Here is a 24,285-nt window from a genome sequence, read left to right as displayed (position 1 = left end):
TTTGACTAAATAATCTGCTTAATATGATTTTTTTGCTTTTCCCAAACAGTATAATAATAATGTTAAATCTTTCAGTTCCTCAATTTTTCTGATGTTCTTAAATTCCTGTATGTGCTAAAAACCTCCCTGAGGCTAACGGTATGTACTGACTTTATTTTAATGCTCTTTCTCTCATTAAACTCTAATTAATCAATAAATAATAAAAAAAACATTAGATTTGAAAATTGTAAAAACAGTTGATTGACCAGTCTATATATTTATATTTGCACTTATAAGACTATAAATACATTGATACTTTACTCCTTAGATGTTTTAGCTATTATAGACATAAACAGTGATATGACATCAGGATCAATGGTCCTGTACCAAAGTCCTGCTTTTGTGACTGTGATGAGGCCAAAACAACCAGGATGTTGTGAGATATTGTAGAGAAAAAAAAATGCAAACAAGATGACCAAACCACAAAGATGCAGACTGCACAAGTTCTCACTTAAAAGTGCAAAAAGTCTCAGTGCTGCATTCTGATATACTTTGTATTAATAAAGAAGCACATTTTAATCAGCAACAGACAGCTGTTCATTGATCAGTTCTCAGTAGTAAGATTTTATTTTAATAAACTGCTTAAACATGCATCTATTTACAGTAAGTCTTTCTTTCTTTCTTTCTTTCTTTCTTTCTTTCTTTCTTTCTTTCTTTTGTCCTTTCTTTCTTTCATTACAAACACTAGAAGAAATGACTGGTAATAGTTTTAACTGTGGAACTTACTGTTTCTGAGTATTATTAGTTCTGTAAAAGAAGCTTCATCTTGCTTTTGTAGTCGTTCATCACTCAGGTCCAAGATCTCCATCAAGTACAGAGAGAGGATATGAGGATATTTCTGGACAAAATGAGAATACAGGTCATTTTTGGAGTCCTGTTGATTTACACCCACGTTGTCATGGGTAAGTTTTATCCTCTAATAATGCATGATTCATTTATTTACTACATGTGCAGTTGTACAGTTTCTGCTTTATGAAATGAGAAATGGTCTAAATGTAGTTTAAACCTGTGAGATTAGATATCAGTAAATCGGTCAGCTTTTATTGAACACTTCCTGCAAATAACAAATAACAAAATAAGTGAATTCTAAGAAATCTATAATTTGTTTAAAAGTACAGTATATTACTATAATACGATTCGACAGCATCCGATACTCTTGACTAACCCCACCCACTCCTAAAGACACTAGTGACTAACCCCACCCACTCCCACAGACACTAGTGACTAACCCCACCCACAGACACTAGTGACTAACCCCACCCACTCCCACAGACACGAGTGACTAACCCCATCCACTCTATGCCTTTCAGTAGTACAATATATATCGTTTTTTTCTGTGAATACCTGCATCGACATAGTCAGTGGTCTCATACATATGTTGACATACAGAATTAATCCTAATGCTTAACCCTGCACAGGCTTTTTTTCCATCATCACTGTTAACATGTATCTTTAAAGGAGTCTAAAGCAACCAGACTAAATTATCTCATCACAATACTTAAAGACAATACACTACTAAAAATGATTCTACAATATTTAAAATAATTTAGTTTTTTTTATGTGTTCATGCAAATGGGGTATCATCTATCTTTTGTCATTTTTCATGCTCCATATATAACTAAAATTTATTTGTATTATGTTGGAAAAAATGCTAATTTCCTGGAGAACACAATTTTCAGTGAGAGACAACAGTTTGCTGAAATTTAATTTATTTATACTTAATTCACTGATGCTGTTATCAATATTGTTTGTCTGCCTCTTTTCCCTAATAAAATCCAACAAATAAGTAAATCATTTGCAAAAAATAAACACAGACTTTTGAAGTTTACACAGATAGATGATTTTTTTTTCTTCTTCTGCAGGTTCACTGTTTCAGGATCATGATGTCTGTAGATTTACTCAGAGTAATCAGTGTTATGTAGCTGTGGGACAACGACTGCACCTGCAAATGCCGCTGGATGATGGGTTTGACCTAAAGTTCACTAGTTTGATGTTAAGATGTAGAAAAACCCAAAGTTCCCCACCAACACCACGTCTCCCAAGATGGCAGTTTGTTAATGAAAATAAAACTATGATACTAACCAGTGCAGAGAGGAACGACTCTGGAACATACACATTAGTCACCTTTGATGTAGATGGGAGAAGTAAAGGCAGTTATACTCTCCAGGTGAACATTTCAGGTAGGACCACACAAACTCTAATCACATCACACAGCACACTACAAGTTATTTCATCGATGTATAAAATATAAACATTTATCCACACTATAGACTTTCTCAAGATTTATTTTTACATTTTCATATTTATAGTGTTTATGCAAATGAGGCTTCTATTACATACTTAACAAAAGAAAAAAAATCTAGGCTTTTAATGTAGTTAGAACTTAAATCATTATTTGTCACATCTATGTTTAAGTTTATTTCTTATTGCATATTTGATTATGTGATTAATCATACAGTGTCTAATTCATCCTGAGGTGTTTATCTCTAATCTACAGCTCAGGTGTCCTCAGTGAAATTGTCCTACAGCTGCTTGTCCTCTGAGGTCCGGAAAGTGACCTGTTCTGCTGATGGAGACAACCTTCACTTCAGCTGGACCTCTGCATTTAACATGCTCCCTCAACTGAAGAACAAGAACAGCACTGTCTTACTTGATAAAGAAGATCAAGGAAACATCACCTGCCATGTCAAAAATCATGTCAGCCGTGACCACTATACCATTGAGCTCCACCAATGTCCTGGTGAGTCTGTCTTTTATAAAGAATGGCTTGAAAAACAAAAATCCAGTGCAGCAGTTTGTGAACACAAAGACAAAATAGCCAGATGACTGGTAAAAACCTACTGAGAGTAAATGTATGAAATAAGAAATAAGAAATAATAAGATGGCTACATGGTGCTACATAGAACAACATAGAGCTACATGACACTAAACAGAGCTACATAGAACATCACAGAGCTAAGGAATGAAAGTAAGTTGTCCAGACCACATAAAGTACATCATTAGCAACCTAGTGCAACTAGGAAACAAATATAATAGATATATCTAGAACATATATAGTAATAATAAATACAGCACAATTCAAAAGTTCAGAAACACCTGTTTATAGAATGATTCAATAGCAGCAGTTTGTATTGTTGCTTTTCACTAAATAATCTGCTTAATATGGTGATTTTTCTTTCTTTTTCTGCACTGACCATTTCAGCACAGTATAATTGTGGCAAGTCTTTCAATTTCTCTATTTTTCTGATGTTCTTACATTCCTGTATGTACTAATTCCCTCCCTGAGACTAATGATTGTGTACTGACTTTATTTTCATGCTATTTCTCTCTTTCAGGTTTCATGGTGTTTGTGTCTGTGTGGCTCTTGGAAATCATCATCCTGATATCTCTGATTGTGGCATTTTACATCTACATCAACATCCACAGGAAACAGAGGATAACTAAAAGTAAGAATTAAAAAAAAAGTAACATGTAAAGCTTCTGTGGTGATTTAAGTGTGGTGATCACCTGAGTGTCATTTTCAAACACAGATCAAGAAAGTATTTAAATCTGGATAAGAAGAAGATGGTTGGTTGCTCTCCTCCATGTCAGCAACACATCCCTCCTGAACCACCAGAAACATACAAACATCAACAAGAAATGAACAGAGAAAACAAATACATATCAATCCATATGTTCTTTTCAAAAATTAAACTAGCCTCACGCTTCATGCAGATTTCTTGATGAACAGAGCACAAATATTTAGAGTTAATTATCTTCAGCTTTATTTTTAAATATTCAAAATACCGCAATGCTTAAATGAAGCCTTTATCATTCACTGAAATAGCAGGGCTGCCATCTTTTGAGTTCAGTTTAGAGTGAGATTGGGGGGCGGGGCTTTGGTTATGAGGAGGGGCTTATGGAGGGGCGTGGCTTGGTGTGGAAAAAAAATACAAACACAAAATCCTTGCAGAAGGGTATTAAGTATATATTGATTGTCAAAGTGTTTGGTATCTGTACAGAATTTCTTGGGAGATTTACATTACATTTCATTTTCACAAACATTTTACAGAAATTGGATTAACATGTTCACAGATTAACATGTCCTCTATTGTAAGTGCTGGTGGCTGATTTTGCAGCCTTAATCATTGATTTGGAAGCATGGCTCCAAGTCTACCATCTTGATTGTCATTAGAGATGACAGTGTTCCCTCCAGGGCCAGGCTGTTTCTAGTTTTTGTTTTGTTTAATCCCACCAGTGAAAATACCTGCTCTGCATCAGCATTGGAGTGTGGCAGGACTAACACCAATTTAGCAATGGTGGAGAGTCTCTCAAACCTGCCCACCCAGTTTATGGGAATAAATTGTGTATTTCCCTCACAATTGTCACAAAAAACTCACTACACTGTCTGTCTGGTCTCTCTTTTTTCCCCTCACTGCTGCACCAGTCTGCGTGAGAATATAGGAGTGTGGCGTGAGATCGTGAGAATTGGGTCAACTGTGTGAGTCTCACGCTGAATGCATGACAGTTGGCAGTCTTGGAAATAGATCAATGTTAGTGTTAACCAAATGTTTTTTGTCACGGCACAGTTTTGATTTATAAAACATCCCACGGCAGACGACAAACCAGTAAGCTTTAAAATTAATTGCACAAACATGCTTCATTGCTTCAGATGGCATATTAAAAGTGGACATTAACCAACAATAAATGACATTTAATGTGAAATTTGAGCTTAAATCAGGTAGAAATAAGTTAGTTACACGCCGTTGCTGCTGATAAAACAACAAATTAAAGCTACATATCATTGCTGTCGGGCAGAAACCTCGTATTTTTTAAATAATTATGTGTCATCAAAATTGGTATTATGGCTTTATATATGGTCAGACACGTGAGTCATTATACTGTATTAACATTTTATGAAAACAGCTGCATCTGATGCAATAAGTGCATCGCATTACCTTTTGTTCAACTTACAGGATATAAAGTTTATTGTAATCTCTCAGTTTTTGTTGTTGTTGAATACATGTGAACAATATATCATGATTTAAAAGGTAAAACAGTACTTAAAACAGTAGTGGCTAGTACAACTACACAGCAAATATCTGACAAAGACTCTTTAAATAATAAAAACAAAACATTAGCCTTTATAGACAGTGTTTTGTTAAGTGACAGTAGTACTGTATGTGAGCAAATAGCCAGACTCAGCATTAGATATGTGTAGCAGGCGCGAGTAGAGAAAACACGGAATGGAATTTAATTTATATGGACTCTAGTGAGCCAAGTGGAATGGATTTCAGAAAACAGGAGCGTGGTAAATGCTGTAGGTAAAACGCGGAATGGAGATTAATTTATTAGGGCATTCCTAAAGCAGAATGGATTCGACTGGCGGCGCTCTAAAAGTGAACAGACATATGCGCTGAATAGAGACGGTAAAAGTGGGTGGGTCCAATATTATTGGTCTTAAAAAGTGGGTGTGTCCTGTCCCACCCACATATAATGGTTCCGACGCTCCATCTTGCTTTTGTAGTCGTTCATCACTCAGGTCCAAGATCTCCATCAAGTACAGAGAGAGGATTGTTCTCTGGACAAAATGAGAGTGCAGGTCATTTTTGGAGTTCTGTTGATTTACACCCACGTTGTCATGGGTAAGTTTTATCCTCTAATAATGCATGATTCATTTATTTACTACATGTGCAGTTGTACAGTTTCTGCTTTATGAAATGAGAAATGGTCTAAATGTAGTTTAAACCTGTGAGATCAGATATCAGTAAATCGGTCAGCTTTTAATGAACACTTCCTGCACTTAAAAAGTAGAGAATGTTATTTTTTCTGTGAATAGCTTCATTAATCAAATTATGTTTTAATAAAATAAACAAACAAATATCAATATAAATGAATTCTAAGAAATCTAGATATTCTAAGAAATAAGACACTAGTGACTAAACCCACCCACTCCCACAGACACTAGTGACTAACCCCACCCACTCCCACACACACCAGTAACTAACCCCATCCACTCCCACAGACACTAGTGACTAACCCCATCCACTCTATGCCTTTCAATAGTACAAAATATATAGTTTATTTTTTCTGTGAATACCTGCATCGACATAGTAAATGGTCTCATACATATGTTGACATACAGAATTAATCCTAATGCTTAAACCTGCACAGGCTGTTTTTTTTTTTTTTTTTTTACATCACCACTGTTAACATTTAGCTTTAAAGGCTTAATACTTAAACTACAATACAATACTTAAAGACAATATACTACTACAATATGATTCTACAATATTCAATATTTTTAATTGTTTTTTTGTGTTTATGCAAATGGGGAATCATCTATGTTTTTTCATGCTTCTTATATAACTAAAATCTTTGGATTATATTAGAAAATATGCTAATTTCATGGGGAACACAATTTTCAGTGACAGACAGCAGTTTGCTGAAATTTACTTTATTTATACTTAATTCACTGATGCTGTTAGCAATATTGTTTGTCTGCCTTTTTTCATATAAAATCAAACAAAATAAGTAAATCATTTGCAGAAGATAAACAGAGACTTTTGAAGTTTACAAAGATCAAAAGTGTGTTTCAGTTTACAATAATATTAACAGAATGATGATGATTTTCTTCCTCTGCAGGTTCACTGCTTCAGGATCATGTTGTCTGTAGATTTAATCAGATGAATCCATGTTATGTAGCTGTGGGACAACAACTGCACCTGCAAATGCCCTGGGAGGATGGGTTTGACCTAAAGACCACTAGTTTAATTTTAAGATATAGAAAAACCCAAAGTTCCCCACCAACACCACGTTTCCCAAGATGGCAGTTTGTTAATGAAAATAAAACTATGATACTAACCAGTGCAGAGAGGAGTGACTCTGGAACATACACATTAGTCACCTTTGATGTAGACGGGAGAAGTAAAGGCAGTTATACTCTCCAGGTGAACATTGAAGGTAGGACCACACAACCTCTAATCACATCACACAGCACACTACAAGTTATTTCACTCTCACTCATTTTCTACCGCTTATCTGAACTACCTCGGGTCACCGGGAGAATGTGCCTATCTCAGGCATCAAGGGCGTCAAGGCAGGATACACCCTGGACGGAGTGCCAACCCATCGCAGGGCACACACACTCTCATTCACTCACGCAATCACACACTACGGACAATTTTCCAGAGATGCCAATCAACCTACCATGCATGTCTTTGGACCAGGGGAGGAAACCGGAGTACCTGGAGGAAACCCCCGAGGCACGGGGAGAACATGCAAACTCCGCACACACAAGGCAGAGGCAGGAAAGTTATTTCATAAATGTATAAAATATAAACAAGACCATCAAGTAAACATCACCTGCCATGTAAAAAAAATCACGTCAGCTGTGACCATGATACTGCTGAACTCCACATAAAGTACATCATTAGCCACCTAGTGCAGCTAGGAAACAAATATAATAGATAGAACTAGAACAACAAATATATTAATAATAAATTCGGCAGAATTCCCAAGTTCTGAAACACCTATTTATAGAATGATTCAATAGCAACAGTTTGTATTTTTTTTATTCAACGTAAATGTGGAATTGTTTATATTGTGTCTTTTTTCATGCTCCATATATAACTTAAATTTCTTTGAATTATGTTGGAAAAAAATGCTAATTTCATGGAAAACACAATTTTCAATGTCAGACAACAGTTTGCTGAAATTTCATTTATTTATACTTAATTCACTGATGCTGTTATCAATATTGTTTGTTTGCCTATTTTTTTTATATAAAATCCTACAATAGGTAAATCACTTGCAGAAGATAAATACATACTTTTGAAGTTTACACAGATCAGAGGTGTGTTTCAGTCTGCAATAACATTAACAGAATGCTGATGATTTCTTCTTCCTCTGCAGGTTCACTGTTTCAGGATCATGTTGTCTGTACATTTAATCAGATTAAACCGTGTTATGTAGCTGTGGGACAACGACTACACCTGCAAATGCCGCTGGAGGATTCGTTTGACCTAAGGACCAGTAGTGTAATTTTAAGATATAGAAAAACCCAAAGTTCCCCACCAACACCACGTCTCCCAAGATGGCAGTTTGTTAATGATAATAAAACTATGATACTAACCAGTGCAGAGAGGAGCGACTCTGGAACATACACTTTATACATATTTGATGTAGATGGGAGAAGTAAAAGCAGTTATACTCTCCAGGTGAACATTGAAGGTAGGACCACACAACCTCTAATCACATCACACAGCACACTACAAGTTATTTCATAAATGTATAAAATATAAACAAGACCATCAAGTAAACATCACCTACCATGTAAAAAAATCACATCAGCTGTGACCATGATACTGCTGAACTCCACATAAAGTACATCATTAGCCACCTAGTGCAGCTAGGAAACAAATAATAGATAGAACTAGAACAACAAATATATTAATAATAAATTCGGCAGAATTCCCAAGTTCTGAAACACCTATTTATAGAATGATTCAATAGCAACAGTTTGTATTTTTTTTCTTCAACGTAAATGTGGAATTGTTTATATTGTGTGTTTTTTTCATGCTCCATATATAACTAAAATTACTTTGGATTATGTTGGAAAAAATGCTAATTTCATGGAGAACACAATTTTCAGTGTCAGACAACAGTTTGCTGAAATTTAATTTATTTATACTTAATTCACTGATGCTGTTATCAATATTGTTTGTTTGCCTTTTTTTTAATAAAATCCTACAATAGGTAAATCACTTGCAGAAGATAAATACATACTTTTGAAGTTTACACAGATAAGAGATGTTTCAGTTTACAATAATATTAACAGAATGCTGATGATTTCTTCTTCCTCTGCAGGTTCACTGTTTCAGGATCATGTTGTCTGTACATTTAATCAGATTAAACCGTGTTATGTAGCTGTGGGACAACGACTACACCTGCAAATGCCGCTGGAGGATGGGTTTGACGTAAGGACCAGTAGTGTAATTTTAAGATATAGAAAAACCCAAACTTCCCCACCAACACCACATCTCCCAAGATGGCAGTTTGTTAATGATAATAAAACTATGATACTAACCAGTGCAGAGAGGAGTGACTCTGGAACATACACTTTAAACACCTTTGATGTAGACGGGAGAAGTAAAGGCAGTTCTACTCTCCAGGTGAACATTGAAGGTAGGACCACACAACCTCTAAACACATCACACAACACACATTTCATAAATGTATAAAATATAAACATTCATCCACACTTTCTCAAGATTTATTTTTATAATTTTATAATTATTTATGCAAATGAGGCTCCATCTAATTAAAAATGCAGAAATATGCATACTTAATGTCACAAAAAATCTACGAATTTTGATGTTAGTATTGAAAACTTTAAAAGACGGTAAAAAAGTGCTCAAGAAAAAGTCATTGTTTTTCTACCTTTTTTTTGAGATTATGTTAATGTTTTTCTGATATGTTCTTGTATTTCTAGTTTGATAATGTATTTAGGAATTTATTCTCAGGTGTTTATCTCTAATCTACAGCTCAGGTGTCCTCAGTGAAAGTGTCCTACAGCTGCTTGTCCTCTGGAGTCATGAAAGTGACTTGTTCTGCTGATGGAGACAACCTTCACTTCAGCTGGACTTCTGACTTTAACACACTCCCTCAAATGGAGAACAGGACCAGCACTGTCACACTGGAACAAGACCATCAAGGAAATATCACCTGCCATGTAGAAAATCATGTCAGCCGTGACCACGATACTGCTGAACTCCACCAATGTCCTGGTGAGTCTGTCTTTTATAAAGAAAGGATTTGAAGAACAAAATTCTAATGCAGCAGTTTGTGTACACAGAGACAATCAGCCAGATATCTGGTTAAAACTAATCCCTCTTGCACCCACACCAGAAATCTTGAATAATTCCACCCACTGACACAGACATTTTTGATTAACCCCTCCCACTTCCACAGACCCTTAAACACCTGTAACTAACCCCTTACACACATTTTTGAGTAACTCCAACCACTCCCACAGAAACTTGTGACTAACTCCACCTGATATAATGGGTGTGGGTGGAGTTAGTCACAAGTTTCTGTGGGAGTGGTTGGAGTTACTCAAAAATGTCTGTGGAAGGGGTCTCTCTACGTAAATCACTTGCGGAAGATAAACACAGACTTTTGAAGTTTACACAGATCAGAGGTGTGTTTCAGTTTACAATCATATTAACAGAATTCTGATGATTTTTTCTTCCTCTGCAGGTTCACAGTTTCAGGATCATGTTGTCTGTAGATTTAATCAGAGTAAACAGTGTTATGTGGCTGAGGGACAACGACTGCACCTGCAAATGCCGCTGGAGGATGGGTTTGACCTAAAGACCACTAATTTAATTTTAAGATATAGAAAAACCCAAAGTTCCCCACCAACACCACGTCTTCCAAGATGGCTGTATGTTAATGACAATAAAACTATGATACTAAACAGTGCAGAAAGGAATGACTCTGGAACATACACTTTAGGCATCTATGATGTAGACGGGAGAAGTAAAGGCAGTTATACTCTCCAGGTGAACATTGAAGGTAGGACCACACAACCTCTAATCACATCACACACACACTACAAGTTATTCAAAAAATGCATAAAACAAACATTATTCCACACTATAGTCTCTCTCAAGATTTCTATTCACTTTTTAGTACAGTATGTAGTACTAATATTTAGTAAGAAATATTTAGTACTTAACAAAACAAAAAAAATCTAGGCTTTTAATGTTATTAGAACTTAAATAATTATGTGTCACATTAAGTGTGGTGATCACCTGAGTGTCATTTTCAAACACAGATCAAGGAAGAATGTAAACCTGGATAAGACGACGACGGCTGGTTGCTTTCCTCCATGTCAGCAGCTCATCCCTCCTGAACAACCAGAAACATATAACCACAAGCCCGTTGGCAAGGGGTGGTTCTGAATTTTTTTTTTTCATGTGATTGTCATCATTGTTTTAATGAATGCTTGTGACAAATATTCTGGGTTGCTGTTTCAAATTAATGAGATACATTATTGTAGCTGGACGTGTGTGTGTGTGTGCGCCACGCGTGCAGTTCAGAGAGAGTTCTCGAAATCCACTTTTCAAAGCAACGGTGAAGCATCGCCTCTGAATGATGGGGGAGGGGTTATATATATATATTTTGTTAATTAAAATGATTTCTATATTTTCTCCACCCAATAGTCTACAATATAATATCTATGTAAACATACCGTCATTATAATAAAACAGTGGGATATTCAGTGATCTTGGCTGAGCAATATTGACTTTTGTGATTGGCCAATACCGGCAGACTGGAGCCAATGAAAATGCTCCTCTCCTTCGGTGCGCGTCTTTATTCCTCTGAGAACTTCAAAGCAGACTGCTTGAGGTAAATTATCTGGAATGATTAGTATATTAATTGATTTACGATGCCTACCCAGCTAACACACGACGTACTAGTTGCATAATAATTGCACCCAAGAAGATTGGAACTGACCAGTGTACTAAATCCATAAGTGTCAAGACAAATACAGCAACAAGCAAAGAGGCATTGACAGAGAGTCAAGAAATGATAATGAAAATAATTATTATTAATACTTCGGTAAAGTTCATTAAATCTAATCTGTTGGTCTTTAAACTTATGAACTTATGAATTAGTGTGGTCTTTAAACTTATGAACTGTGTATGGACTGACAAAGGTGGTACTACATGAGGAATTAATTTGACAGCAATGCAGTAAATAATTTAGGTGCATCAAAAAGCGTGCTCCTTAAGATACCAGCAGACAAGCTAATCCAGCACAAATTAGTGCATAAAAGGTCATAATTAAAAACAAAAGGAGAAAAACTGCAAAAAGGTCCACTTTTTAAAAAGAACCCCCCTTTCAATAGTCTGGCTACGGACCTGAACCATCAACAACAAAATGAACAGAGAAAAGAAATACATATCAATCCATATGTTCGTTTCAAAAACTAAACTAGCCTGAAGCTTCATGCAGATTTCTTGATGAACCCAGCGCAAATGCTTAAGAGTTATTTCTCTAAAGCTTTAAGTTTTTAATATTCAAAATACTGCAATGCTTAAATGAAGCTGTTATCATGCTGTTGAAGAAATAATTTGTGAAGAATTTCTTTAAACAAATATTGTGTGAAAGTTGGAAAAATGTCTTTCGTTTTCTTTCAAACAAAAACAAGTACAGGATTAATCTGTGTTTATACAGTACAGTTATGACACTAGTTATGACAGCCAATGTAAAGCCTATTACATTACAGATTATTTCACATTTGCCAACAATGTCATAATTGTAGTTTTGTGTAAATAAATCCATTATACTATTTGACCATGTCACTGTGTCACACACAAGAAATCAACTGATCTGCTCATGTATACTGTTCATTTGTAGTTTTGTTATAGTGGAGACATTTTATTAAATACATTGATACTTTACTCCTTAGACATTTTAGCTATTATAGACATAAACAGTGACATGACATCAGGCACAATGGTCGTGTTCCACAGTCCAGCTTTTGTGACTGTGAGGAGGCCAAAACAACCAGGATGTTGTGAGACATTTTACAGACTACAAATTCTGCAAACAGGACAACCAAACCACAGAGATGTTGACTGCACAAGTTTTCATAATTCCAAAAAGTCTAAGTGCTGCAATCGGATATACTTTGCCTTAATAAAGAAGCACATTTTATTCAGCAACAGACAGCTGTCGATCGATCAGTTCTCAATAGTAAGATTTTATTTTAATTAACAGGTTAAACATGCATCTATTTTTATTCTATAATCTGTATTTCTGTCTTTCTTTCTTTGACTTAGACTGGAGGAAATGGGTGATAATAGTGTTAACTGTGGATATAACTAATAAAAAATCCAATGCAGCAGTATGTTTTTTCAAGCCAGAAATGATTCTATCCAATCGAAACACAGTCTGAGAACAGCCTTGACTAATCCTAACATTCCCTATACACAGTCTTGAAGCAAAATGTATGTCTTCCTCCTACCACTCTGACAGACACTTGTGCTTAACCACTCCCACTGAGACTACTGACAATCAATCCACTCACAAAAACACTCATGACTTATCACTCCCATTCCCACAAACACTTTTGACTAACTCCACCTACACCCGTCACATCGGTCATCTTTTAATGAACACTCGCAAGTAAAAAACACACTTTCCATGTTGAAAATCACGTCAGTCATGAGCACAGTTCAGTTAAACTCCCAAAATGTATTGGTGGGTGTATTTTAAAAAAAATATAATACTAATTCATAATAAAAAAACATAAGGCATCAGCTCCCAAAACACAGGTGTACCTACTATCTACTCCTGAAACTCAAGCCATGTAGGAATATATTGAGGAGTCCTTATCAGCTCTTCCCGTGTGACTACTATTCTAGGGAACTAACCCAAGCTAAATCAAACTACAACTTGGAGACCTGGAAATTTCTATTAATAAAATCTGCACTTGAGGAGTGACAGCACTTGCTGGAGGGAGCACCTTTTCAAGTGATCACCAACCACAAGAACCTGGAATACATTAAAAATGGGAAATGTCCGAATCCCAGTCAAGCCTAGTGGTGGTTGTTCTTTACTTTACTGTCATGTATGGACCAGGAACAAAGAACAGAAAGCTGATGCACTCTCCCACCATTATGACCAACACACCAAGCATTAACCTCTGAACCCATACTGCTACCACTACCCTCACCTCTCACACACACACATCATCATCACACTCATTACTGACTCTGTACTCACAGCACAACAAAGAGATCTTAACAAATATCTTTATTCTTTTTAGAAATAAAGGCTTATGTATCTCCTATCCCAACCTGTATGATAAGAGCACTCTGGGTTCGCGAACTAGATCCAAGACAACTCAAGACCTTTAGGCAAGTCACAAATCACAGTCTAAATTATAAATTTAAACAAAGAAATTTAGCAGTGTAACTTAACAATACTTAAAAAATATCCATCCATTCATCCATCTTCTACCACTTATCCACGGCCGGGACACGGGGCAGCAGTCTAAGCAAGGATGCACAGACTTCCCGCTCCCCAGACACTTCCTCCAGCTCTTCCAGGGGAATACGGAGGCATTTCCAGGCCCGCGAGAGACGTAGTCCCTCTAGCGTGCCCTAAGTCTTCCCCAAGGCCTCCTCCCAGTTGGACATGCCTGGAACACCTCTCCAGGGTGCAGATGCCCAAGCCACCTCAGCTGACTTCTCTTGATGTGGAGGAGCAGCGGCTCTACTCTGAGCTCCTCCCGAGTGACCGAGCTCCTCACCCTATCTCTAAGGGAGCGCCGAGCCACCCTACGGAGGAAACTAATTTCGTACCCCTGTATCCGGGATCTTGTCCTTTCGGTCATGACTCAAAGCTCATGACCATAGGTGAGGGTAGGAATCTAGATCAACTGGTAAATAGAGAGCTTTGCCTTGCAGCTCAGCTCTTTCTTCACCACAACAGACCGGTATATCGACCGCATGACTGCAGAGGATACACCGATCCGCTCCGTCCTTCCCTCACTCTTGAACAAGACCCCAAGATACTTAAACTCCTCCACTTGAGGCAGGAGCTCTCCACCAACCTGAAGGGGACAAGCCACCCTTTTCCGGCTGGGAACCATGGCATCGGACTTGGAGGTGCTGATTCTCTTCCCCGCCGCTTCACACACTGCTGCAAACCATCCCAGTGCACGCTGAAGGTCCTGATTTGAGGAAGCCAACAGGACATCATCTACAAAAAGCAGAGACGAAATCCTGTGGTCCCCAAACCTGACTCCCTCTGGCCCCCGTCTGCGCCTGAAAATCCTGTCCTGAAAAATAATGAACAGGGCCGGTGACAAAGGGCAGCCCTGCCAGAGTCCAACATGCACCAGGAAAAAGTCTGACTTACTGCCGGCAAAGCAAGCAAAACTCCTGCTCCGGTCATATAGGACCAGACAGCCCTTAGCAGAAGGCCCCGGACCCCATACTCCCAGAGCACCCCCCACAGGTCATCATGAGGGACACAGTCGTATGCCTTCTCCAGATCTACAAAGCACATGTGGACTGGTTAGGCAAACTTCCATGAACCCTCCAGCAGCCTGGCGAGGGTATAGAGATGGTCCAGTGTTCCACGACAGGGACGAAAAGCGCATTGTTCCTCCTGAAGCCAAGGTTCGACTATCAGACGAATTCTCCTATCCAGTACCCTGGCATAGTCTTTTCCGGGGAGGCTGAGGAGTGTGATCCCGCTGTATTTGGAACACACCCTCCGGTTTGCCAGAATTTCTTCAAGGCCGACCGATAGTCCTTCTCCATGGCCTCACGACCTCCTCCCAGACCCGAGTTTTTGCCTCCGCAACCACCCGGGCTGAAGCTCGCTTGGCCCGCCGGTACCTATCAGCTGCCTCCGGAGTCCCCCGTGCCAACCAGGCTTGTTTAGAGTTTTTCTTCAGCTTGACGGCATCCCTTACTTCCGGGGTCCACCACTGGGATCGGGGATTGCCGCCAGGACAGGCACCGGAGACCTTTATTTTCTAAAATATGGGAGTAAAAAGCGGAAACACCTTTCCCACACAAAAAACAAACATGTCAGACTCTCTCTTCTCTTGTCTTCAATCACCCCACTCTTCCAATCACACATATCAAAATGAACAGACCAGGCCCTGAACCAATAGGCTTAAGACGCCAATTAACTCTATATGAAGATAGGGTGCTCACTTACATGACCATAACAATAAATCCTTCAATAATAAATAAAAAAAAAACATATCATACAAAACAATTTAATATTTATTAAAATATATATATATAACGGTTTGCTATTGTTTTTCTTGTTTTCTCTTCATAATTGTAGACAGATGTAGCGCCCCCTTCAGGTCACCAGGATACTACGGCTAAATGAACACCCAGGTGAGAAACTAGAGGAAACGTGGACCAGTATTTCTAGGTTCATAAGGAGCAGTGGTGAGAGATTGAAAGAACAGACAGCCAACACAGGCAAGTTTGAATTTTGTTGAAAGATTTATATAATGAAAAATAATAAATGAAATGAATTAATCCACTGTTTCTCTCTCAGGTAAAACAGAGAAACAAGAAAAAACAATGGTCAATAAAACAACAATGAAATTACTGAATAAATGGAAACAACACTTGAAATGGGCTCTCAGTTTCTTATTTTGAACTGTTATTATTCTTCCCTAAGCTCTCTAAGACTTATTGCTTTTAAATCTTTTTAGAACTAAGACCGTCTTTAGTTTAAGTGGCAACTTAATTTCTTCCTTTTCCTATTTATCTTTGTGTTCTAATTGTTTATTTGAACAGAGGTTAGATTTTAAGTTTTTTTTAATTAAACCTACACTGGCCTATATACCAACTTCAAAAACATTTCAAATGTATCACCCAAAAATACATCTTTAAATCAAGACAAAACAGGTATTGAATAAATGACAAAAGGAACAAAAATAAAAACAATACAACTGTCAATGTGAAGTTTAAACACCGATAGGTTCAATAGTTTTTTCAAATACCAGATTCCGAAAAAAAAAAAGAGAAAAACCCAATTGTCCATACCAAATGAAACTGAGCTGCAACAGTCCAGGCCTCCTTCTGTTGTATTGAACAGAAAAATGTGGCCAAAAAGAGAAAAAAAAAACAGTTTCAACTTCAGTTCACTCACAGTTTCTTTTTTTTTTCCGTCCGGGGAAAACTAGCAGTAAATCCGCTGAAAACGCTCGGTGGTGGTGTTGAAATCAAAGCTCGCAGGGAGGCTCGCCATTTTCCACGAGGTGACGAACACTGCACGTGTCCTCGCCGTGTTCACCTGGAAAAACTCTCAAATGACTCAGAATAACTCAAAAATAGGATAAAGTCCAGTCCAAAGGTTAATCAATGTCTTCCAAAACGTTTTTTTTCTGAGTTTTGCTCCCAATCACTGATATTGTTTTATCTGAATCATTCTGCTTGCATCATCTCTCTTTCTCTCTGTGTTCCCGCTAGACGCTGACGTCATCCGCTTGCTTAACTTTCGCTCTCCTGATTGGTCGGCAATGAACTCACCTCACATTTTCTTAAAGAAACATTACTTAATTATGTACATGTCTTACACACAACATATGAAAACCAGAAAAGAAACACACTCCATAATCACTTATGGACAGATTTAGCTTTGCATTAATTAGTTCCATATGTTACTTTTAGTTACTTTTGGTAATTTAAGGCTTACCATTTTCTCCTTATTTTTCCTTATTGTAATCTCTCTGGGTTACACAGACTTGTGCCATCATGCTGTCCTTAATCATAACTGAGGCTTTTGGGTAAGACTAAAAAAAAAAAAAAAAAAAACTTTAAATATTGTTTCATGATGGAAGAGAAAATAAAAAGGAAGTTTCTTGTTGCAAGTTTAAGTGTTGAACCCACACAGCTGCAGCTTCCTAAGCAGCTCACACACTGGTTCAGTTGCTCAGTTATTTAACACCAACATAAGGCTGTTTTCTATATGTTTTACACGTGTAAAATATTCAGCTGTAAAAGGATTTTCATTTTATATAATGGCTAAAACCTTTAGAGCTGTTGATTTAAACGTCTGTTGCTTGTATTTATTATAATAATATTTTTAAAGATTTAATACTTATTTAAAATGTAATATTTATTTCCAAATAAGAATATATTATGATCAATAATTCAATAATAAGACTGTATTATCTTTCACTATATAAGTCTGAAGTACATTTTCTTTTTGTTTTCTGTGAAATAATGCCAAAAAAATAATTTTTTCAATTTGACTGTGAGCCGTATGTCACGTCACTTTCACTTTAATGAGTGTGTGTGACGTCATGCCTTAAGAAATAACACCTGAAGTTGACTAGATGGTTGATATCACACCCATGCAAACTTAAGGGCAGAAGTTTTTTTTTTGTTTTCTGCTGCTGATCGGCTGATCAGTCAGTCAAGTCAATACCTTTTATTTGTTTTTGAAAAGTGTACATATACATCTCAAATTTGTTCTATATAATAATGAATGGAAAACATATCGCTGTAACTCTCCAAATTATCTATTATATTTGCTTTTTAGTTAGAAATTAATAAAGTCTCCCAATTTGCGAAGAGCAATTGCAGTGCTTGGTTTTAAAATAAAAACAATTGAAATAAAGAACTACAGACTACCTGCATTAAGATACATTTATCTGGAAAAAAAAAAACATGGAAAATGTTAAACTCAGGATTTCAGGATTAATGGATAGGCAGTTTTTACAAACAAAGGCAGATGTAAGTGCAGATTCGATTTATTATGTTATGTGCAATAAGGACTAAATATGTGAAGCAGGACGACTCTAAACAAAAACACTATGACCTGCAAGGCGATAAATGAAAAGATACAAACATGAGGACAAGGATGAGACACACTGTAGCATCAACAGGAACAAGACCAAGACACAATGAGAAAACAGGAACTAAATGATGTGGCACTAAAGTGATAACCCAACAAATACCAAATGAAAAACCCAACAATGATTAGACCTAAAAAGGACCAGAGTTTTGTGAGAGGTTTATAGACCCTGTATGACCATGTAGGTATGAGTGAGAAGAAATATTTCCTCAGACAAGATGAACAAACCACAGGGCGGCTTTAACACTTCGAAGTAAAGGGGTGTAGATGGTGTATGTAACTTAGTTCTGTGAAAGAAGCTTCATCTTGCTTTTGTAGTCGTTCATAACTCAGGTCCAAGATCTCCATCAAGTACAGAGAGAGGATTGTTCTCTGGACAAAATGAGAATACAGTCCTGTTGATTTACACCCACGTTGTCATGGGTAGGTTTTATCCTCTAATAATGCATGATTAATTTATTTACTACATGTGCAGTTGTACAGTTTCTGCTTTATCAATGAGAAATGGTCTAAATGTAGTTTAAACCTGTGAGATCAGATATCAGTAAATATCGGTTGTCTTTTAATGAACACTTCTTGCACTTCAAAAGAAGAGAATGTTATTTCTGTGAATGACTTCACTCAAATTATGTTTTAGGAAAAAAACAACACAAATTCTAAGAAACTGAAGACAGGCAATAAACTGTCTAGTTTAATATATAATAATTCAGATCCAACTGTGCTGGTTTTTATCTTCCATTATCAGTGTTAAGATGCAGATTTAAAGATTTTAACACAAATGCAGTTTACACAGTCAGGCTTAGGGATAGGTGTGCTGACAAAAATATCTAATCATAATACGTAATACAAATACATAAAGACACATATTCAATATTTTAACTTTTGTTTTCTAAATTTTTAGATTTCTAAAAGTGTGGGAAAAATTCTAATTTCATAGGAGACACAATTTCAGTGACAGACAGTCTGAAATAGCATTTATTTATCAATTAATGACTGATGCTGCTATCAATATTGTTATTTTTTTTGACATTGTCCAAATAAAATTAAGCAAACAAGTAAATCAATTACAGAAAATAAACGCACAATTTAAATGTTCAGAAGTGTCAGAGCTGTGCTTCAGTTTTCTACAATATTAAGAGAATGCTGATTTTTTCTTCATCTGCAGGTTCACTGTTTCAGGATCATGTTGTTTGTAGATTTACTCAGATTAAACCCTGTTATGTAGCTCTCGGACAGCAACTGTAAGTGCAAATTTTACCCTAAGGACCACTAGTTTCAATGTCATATAGAAAACCCGAAAGTTCCCCATCACCCGATCTTCCAAAATGGCAGTTTTAAAGATAGTAAAACTATGATATTGACCAGTGCAGAGAGGAATGACTCTGGAACATTTAATCTTTGATGTAGACGGGAGAAGTAAATGCAGCTACTGTATACTCTCCAAGTGAATATTGAAGGTAGGACCTTTATAAAGTATAAAATATAAACATTCTTTCATGCTAAAGTCTCTCTCAAGATTAATTTTTATATATTAATATTTATTTATGCAAATGAGGAAACATCTAATTGAAAATGTAGATATGTACATTCTTTAGGGGCAGTGGTGGCTCAAATGGTTAAGGCTCTGTGTTGTTGATCGGAGGATCGGGGTTCAAGGCCCAGCATAGCCAAGCTGCCACTGTTGGGCCCTTGAGTAAGGCCGTCAACTCTCTCTGCTCCAGGGGCTGTGTATCATAGCTGCCCCTGCACTCTGACCCCAACCTCCTCATTTGGGGTATATGAAGAAAAGAATTCCACTGTGCTGTAATGTACAGTATATGTGGCGATAATAAAGGCTTTAATGCCCTGTTCTATTCTTAACAACAACAAAAAAATCTTGGCTTTGAATGTTTTTAGAACATAAATTTTTATTTGTCACATCTATGCTTTAGTTTATGTTGCTTATTTCTAAATTCTTTTCGCATTTTTGGTTGGATTAATTGTTATGGCATCTGTAATAATTCATCCTGAGGTATCTCTAATCCACAGCAAGGGTGTCTTCAGTGAAATTATCCTACAGCTGTTTGTTCTTTGAAGTCATGAATGTGTTCTGTTCTGCTAATGGAGACAACCTGTGCATCAGCTGGACTTCTGCATTAATTACTCGGTTGGAGGACGACAACAAAACTTTCATACTGGATAAAAAGCATAATGAGAAAGTCACCTGCTATGTCGAATATCATGTCAGTCGGGCCCACAATTCAGTTGAACTCCCAAGATATATTGGTGGGTCTATTTTTTTGTAAGAATTTATTATTTTACAGTACCAGCAATTAATTACTAGACATAAGCATTTGTACTCAAACGTTCTATGAAAAATTCCAAGATCATTTGCATGTGATGGGACACTTGCCAGCAATCCCACCATTTCATTTATAATCATTATCATTAAGTCTTCTTGTCATTCTCTTCCCCAAATAAAAAAAGGGTATTTCTCCCTGTGTACTTTTGGGTGTATCTGACAGTTTCAGTCCTCTTCATCGTTAATACCCTCACTCTCTCTCTCTCTCTCACTCATTTTCTACCACTTATCTGAACTTCTCGGGAGTCATCTCAGGCATCATCGGTCATCAAGGCAGGATACACCCTCGACGGAGTGCCAACGCATCGCAGGGCACACACACTCTCATTCACTCACACACTATGGACAATTTTTTTCAATCAACCTACCTAGCTTGTCTTTGGACCGGAGTACCCAGAAACACACACAAGGCGGAGGCGGGAATCGAACCCCAACCCTGGAAGTGTGAGGTGAACGTGCTAACCACTAAGCCACCGTGCCCCCATTGTTATTACCCATATCTCAAATTTAAGAAAGAAAACTTAATAGTACCTATGCAATATACTATCCCTGAGAAGGGATGATTTTTTTGAGGAAATTGAGTCTGAAGCTCTGTGTGGACACACAGCAATTTAATGGCTCGGGAAGGACACGTGACAAAGTGATTACATCCCAGTAAGTCCATATAAGGAGATCACATTACTCCAGTTTCTATTTGTCTAAAGGAAGCGCGAGAGGATGCTTGGGGATGCCAGCGATGCAGCGTCTCGTTCCCTTCTCAGGGAACCAGGTTACATACGTAACCTGGTGTAGTTCCCTCTCGAGGCAACTCGACGTTGCATCAGGGCTGACGATATCGGAACACCAATACCCAGGCACCAGTCGATGACTGTGCCAGAGGCAGCAGGGCGGGCAGTAGGGGGAGCCTTCCTGAAAAGGGCAAACCTAGGAACCCCAGCTCTTGGGCATCAGGACTCCTTCGTAGCATGTCCCCTCTCACCTGACGGGTTTGAACAAGCCCTGAGGTGAAATTGGGGTGTCCAGGAGGATAATAACTTTTCCGTATCTTTAATTGCAGTCAAATTGAGCCACAGGTGCCTCTCCATGGCAACCAGCACAGCCATTGAACAGCCTATGGAGTGGACAGTCTGCTTTGTGGCACGGAACGCAAGGTCGGTGGCTTGGCAGAGCTCAGCTACCAGCTGAGGTCCCAACCCCTCACCACGGTCGATCTGCCATGGTGTGCAGGGCCTCACCTGCTTGGCCTGCTGCCATGAAGGCCTTACCCACAAGGGCTCAAGTAGTCCCACAAGGCTTGGTTGGAAGGACAGGTTTCCTCCATGTGGGCGATGTAGGTGAGAGATAGCTCACAAGCGTCTCTTCAATCCCAGGCATCGCCCCATACCCATGACTTTCAAGCCCTTTAATGGCTGAATAGTCAGACATGGCTCGGGAAAAAGACACGCTGAAAATGGAATCCCTGAAGACCTCGGCATGGAGGTCTGGGAAAAACGGCAGCCGCCTGCGTGAAGGTGGCCTGTGCTATGAAGTCAGAAAGCGGTCGACTAGCTTAGAATGGATGACACTAACTTCCTCTTCAGTCAAACCTAGATCTAACCTAGAGCTCGTCGAACGCCACTGATTGCGTCGGTGGTTCAGAGTTGGAAAGCCCCTCCCCACCAGCATGCTCTCTTCAGGGTCCAGAGAAATCGCAGCATGAGCTCCCGAAACCTAAACGGAGTGAACAGAGTCAGGGGAGAGGGCAAGAGAAAGGGAAATACTTGTCTCTTGCTCCGGTTCCGCTAACTCAACCTGAGAACCCCTTGATCGAAGTCGCATGACCCAAACCACGAGGCGCAGCTGAAGCCAAGGCAGAATCCGAGAGTAGGCAGAGGGAATTTCTCACAATGCACGCTGCTGGCTCTCTCGAGAGCTGACCGGGCATGCTCCTATCCCAAACAAACAACGCAAAGAGAGTGTGTGTCGTCACCCATGATAAAGCGGGGGCACGGATGTACGTATCTCTTAAAATGCTTGGATTGCAACATAGTTTTTTTTCCCGCCTAGCTTTACCTAAAATACATACTGTATATATATTTCTTTCCCTGTGCTAGACAGACAGGATAGACAATTGACACACATACACAGAGCGCTTCCTGAAGACAAAGAAGCAGGAGTAATGTGATGCCCTTATATGGACTTACTGGCACGTAATCACTTTGTCAAGTGTTCTTCTCGAGCCATTAAATCAGTGTGTGTGCACACAGAGGTTCAGAAACAACTTCCTCACAGAAGCATTTCCCATAGCATCAGTCCTGACACAGCGCTGAGTTCCCTCAACTTAGATGGCATTGAGGGCCTCTGTTATGGATTCCTCTGCCAATGTGAAATCTATGCACATCAACCAGAGGCTTATCGTGAGGAATCTACCTGATGCACCCTGATCATGTCTCTCCTCACTGACCAAGCTCTGGATTCAAGCTCTTTGGGGCAGTGACTTGCAGATATCTGAATCTGACACCTACTTTTTTCAGTTAATATGGGACATTTTTGACTATCTGGGTAGTGGATGCACTTGCTCATGCAGTTGTGCCAAGGGTCTGATTCAACGGCCTATTATGCAGCATTGGAGGTGGCATTTCGGTAAGGCCTCAACCCCACTCTCCAGGCTGAGATGGCCTGCAAAGGCACTAACCTCAGACTGTGAGGGTTGAGATTTATGGCACGTTCTGTTTCGGACTAAGTTGATTCTGGATAACCTCATCAATTATTAACTGGTTATGGAACTTCACCTCCATACTGTTCATTGTGCAACACTCTTCCGGATAACTGCCACTGACATCCAGCCCATCAGGCATGGTTTCATCCCCTTTTGGAATCAAGCACTGTTTCCCAGGACACCTCTTCTTCCCCTCAACTAGAATTGAAAACCCAGCAACTGAGAACACCACGAATGTCCTGCCAGAGTATAAAGACATCACAGAGGTGTTCAGCAAGTACCATGCAGCTGCCCCCATACCTGCCATGGGACTGTGCTGCAAAACTACTACCTAATGCCTCACCTCCCAAAAGCTGGGTGTACCCACTATCTTCTCCTGAATTATGGAGGAATATTTTGAGGAGGCCCTAGTAGTTGGGTTCATCTCCCCCTCAACCTCACTAGCTCCTGTGGATGATGGCTTCAGGCCCTGCCTCAATGCCATCACCATCCATTTCCCCTGTACCATTCCACTTGTTCCCCCAGCTTGGCGGTACTTCATAAAATGTTTCCTTCATAAATTAGACCTGAGAAGCGCCTACAACCTAACAATCACCTAAGCCTACATTCAGTAATGTTTCCTGGTATTTGCAACCTTTTACAGGTGGTTTATATGGAATTACAGATTAGTGGGCAGCTTTCTTACAGCTCTGCAAACTTGCATAGTCTACAGTCTATGGGATAGGGGCCGTATTAACACAAAGCCACAGCAACCCTTCTAAGCTCTTCCCATGCACTTACTATTCTAGGAAACTAACCCAAGCTGAATCAA

General features: G+C 38.5%; 2 protein-coding genes across 2 annotated transcripts in view; one reads left to right on the top strand and one right to left on the bottom strand.

The window, feature by feature from the left end:
• LOC113659134 (carcinoembryonic antigen-related cell adhesion molecule 5-like) overlaps window positions 1-24,285 on the bottom strand; it is a 569,148-nt gene that overhangs the window by 188,873 nt on the left and 355,990 nt on the right. The gene's annotated exons all lie outside the window — the stretch shown is intronic.
• On the top strand, window positions 613-11,309 carry LOC113640611. Its single transcript, XM_047801221.1, has 6 exons — window positions 613-642; window positions 818-941; window positions 6,664-6,981; window positions 9,564-9,806; window positions 10,279-10,596; window positions 10,859-11,309. Exons 1-6 carry the CDS (start codon window positions 628-630, stop codon window positions 10,873-10,875), a joined length of 1,035 nt encoding a protein of 344 aa, XP_047657177.1. The 5' UTR covers window positions 613-627; the 3' UTR covers window positions 10,876-11,309.

Source organism: Tachysurus fulvidraco, chromosome 15 (genome assembly GCF_022655615.1).
Source record: "Tachysurus fulvidraco isolate hzauxx_2018 chromosome 15, HZAU_PFXX_2.0, whole genome shotgun sequence".
Lineage (NCBI taxonomy): Eukaryota > Metazoa > Chordata > Actinopteri > Siluriformes > Bagridae > Tachysurus > Tachysurus fulvidraco.
This window is presented reverse-complemented; position numbering and strand designations above follow the sequence as displayed.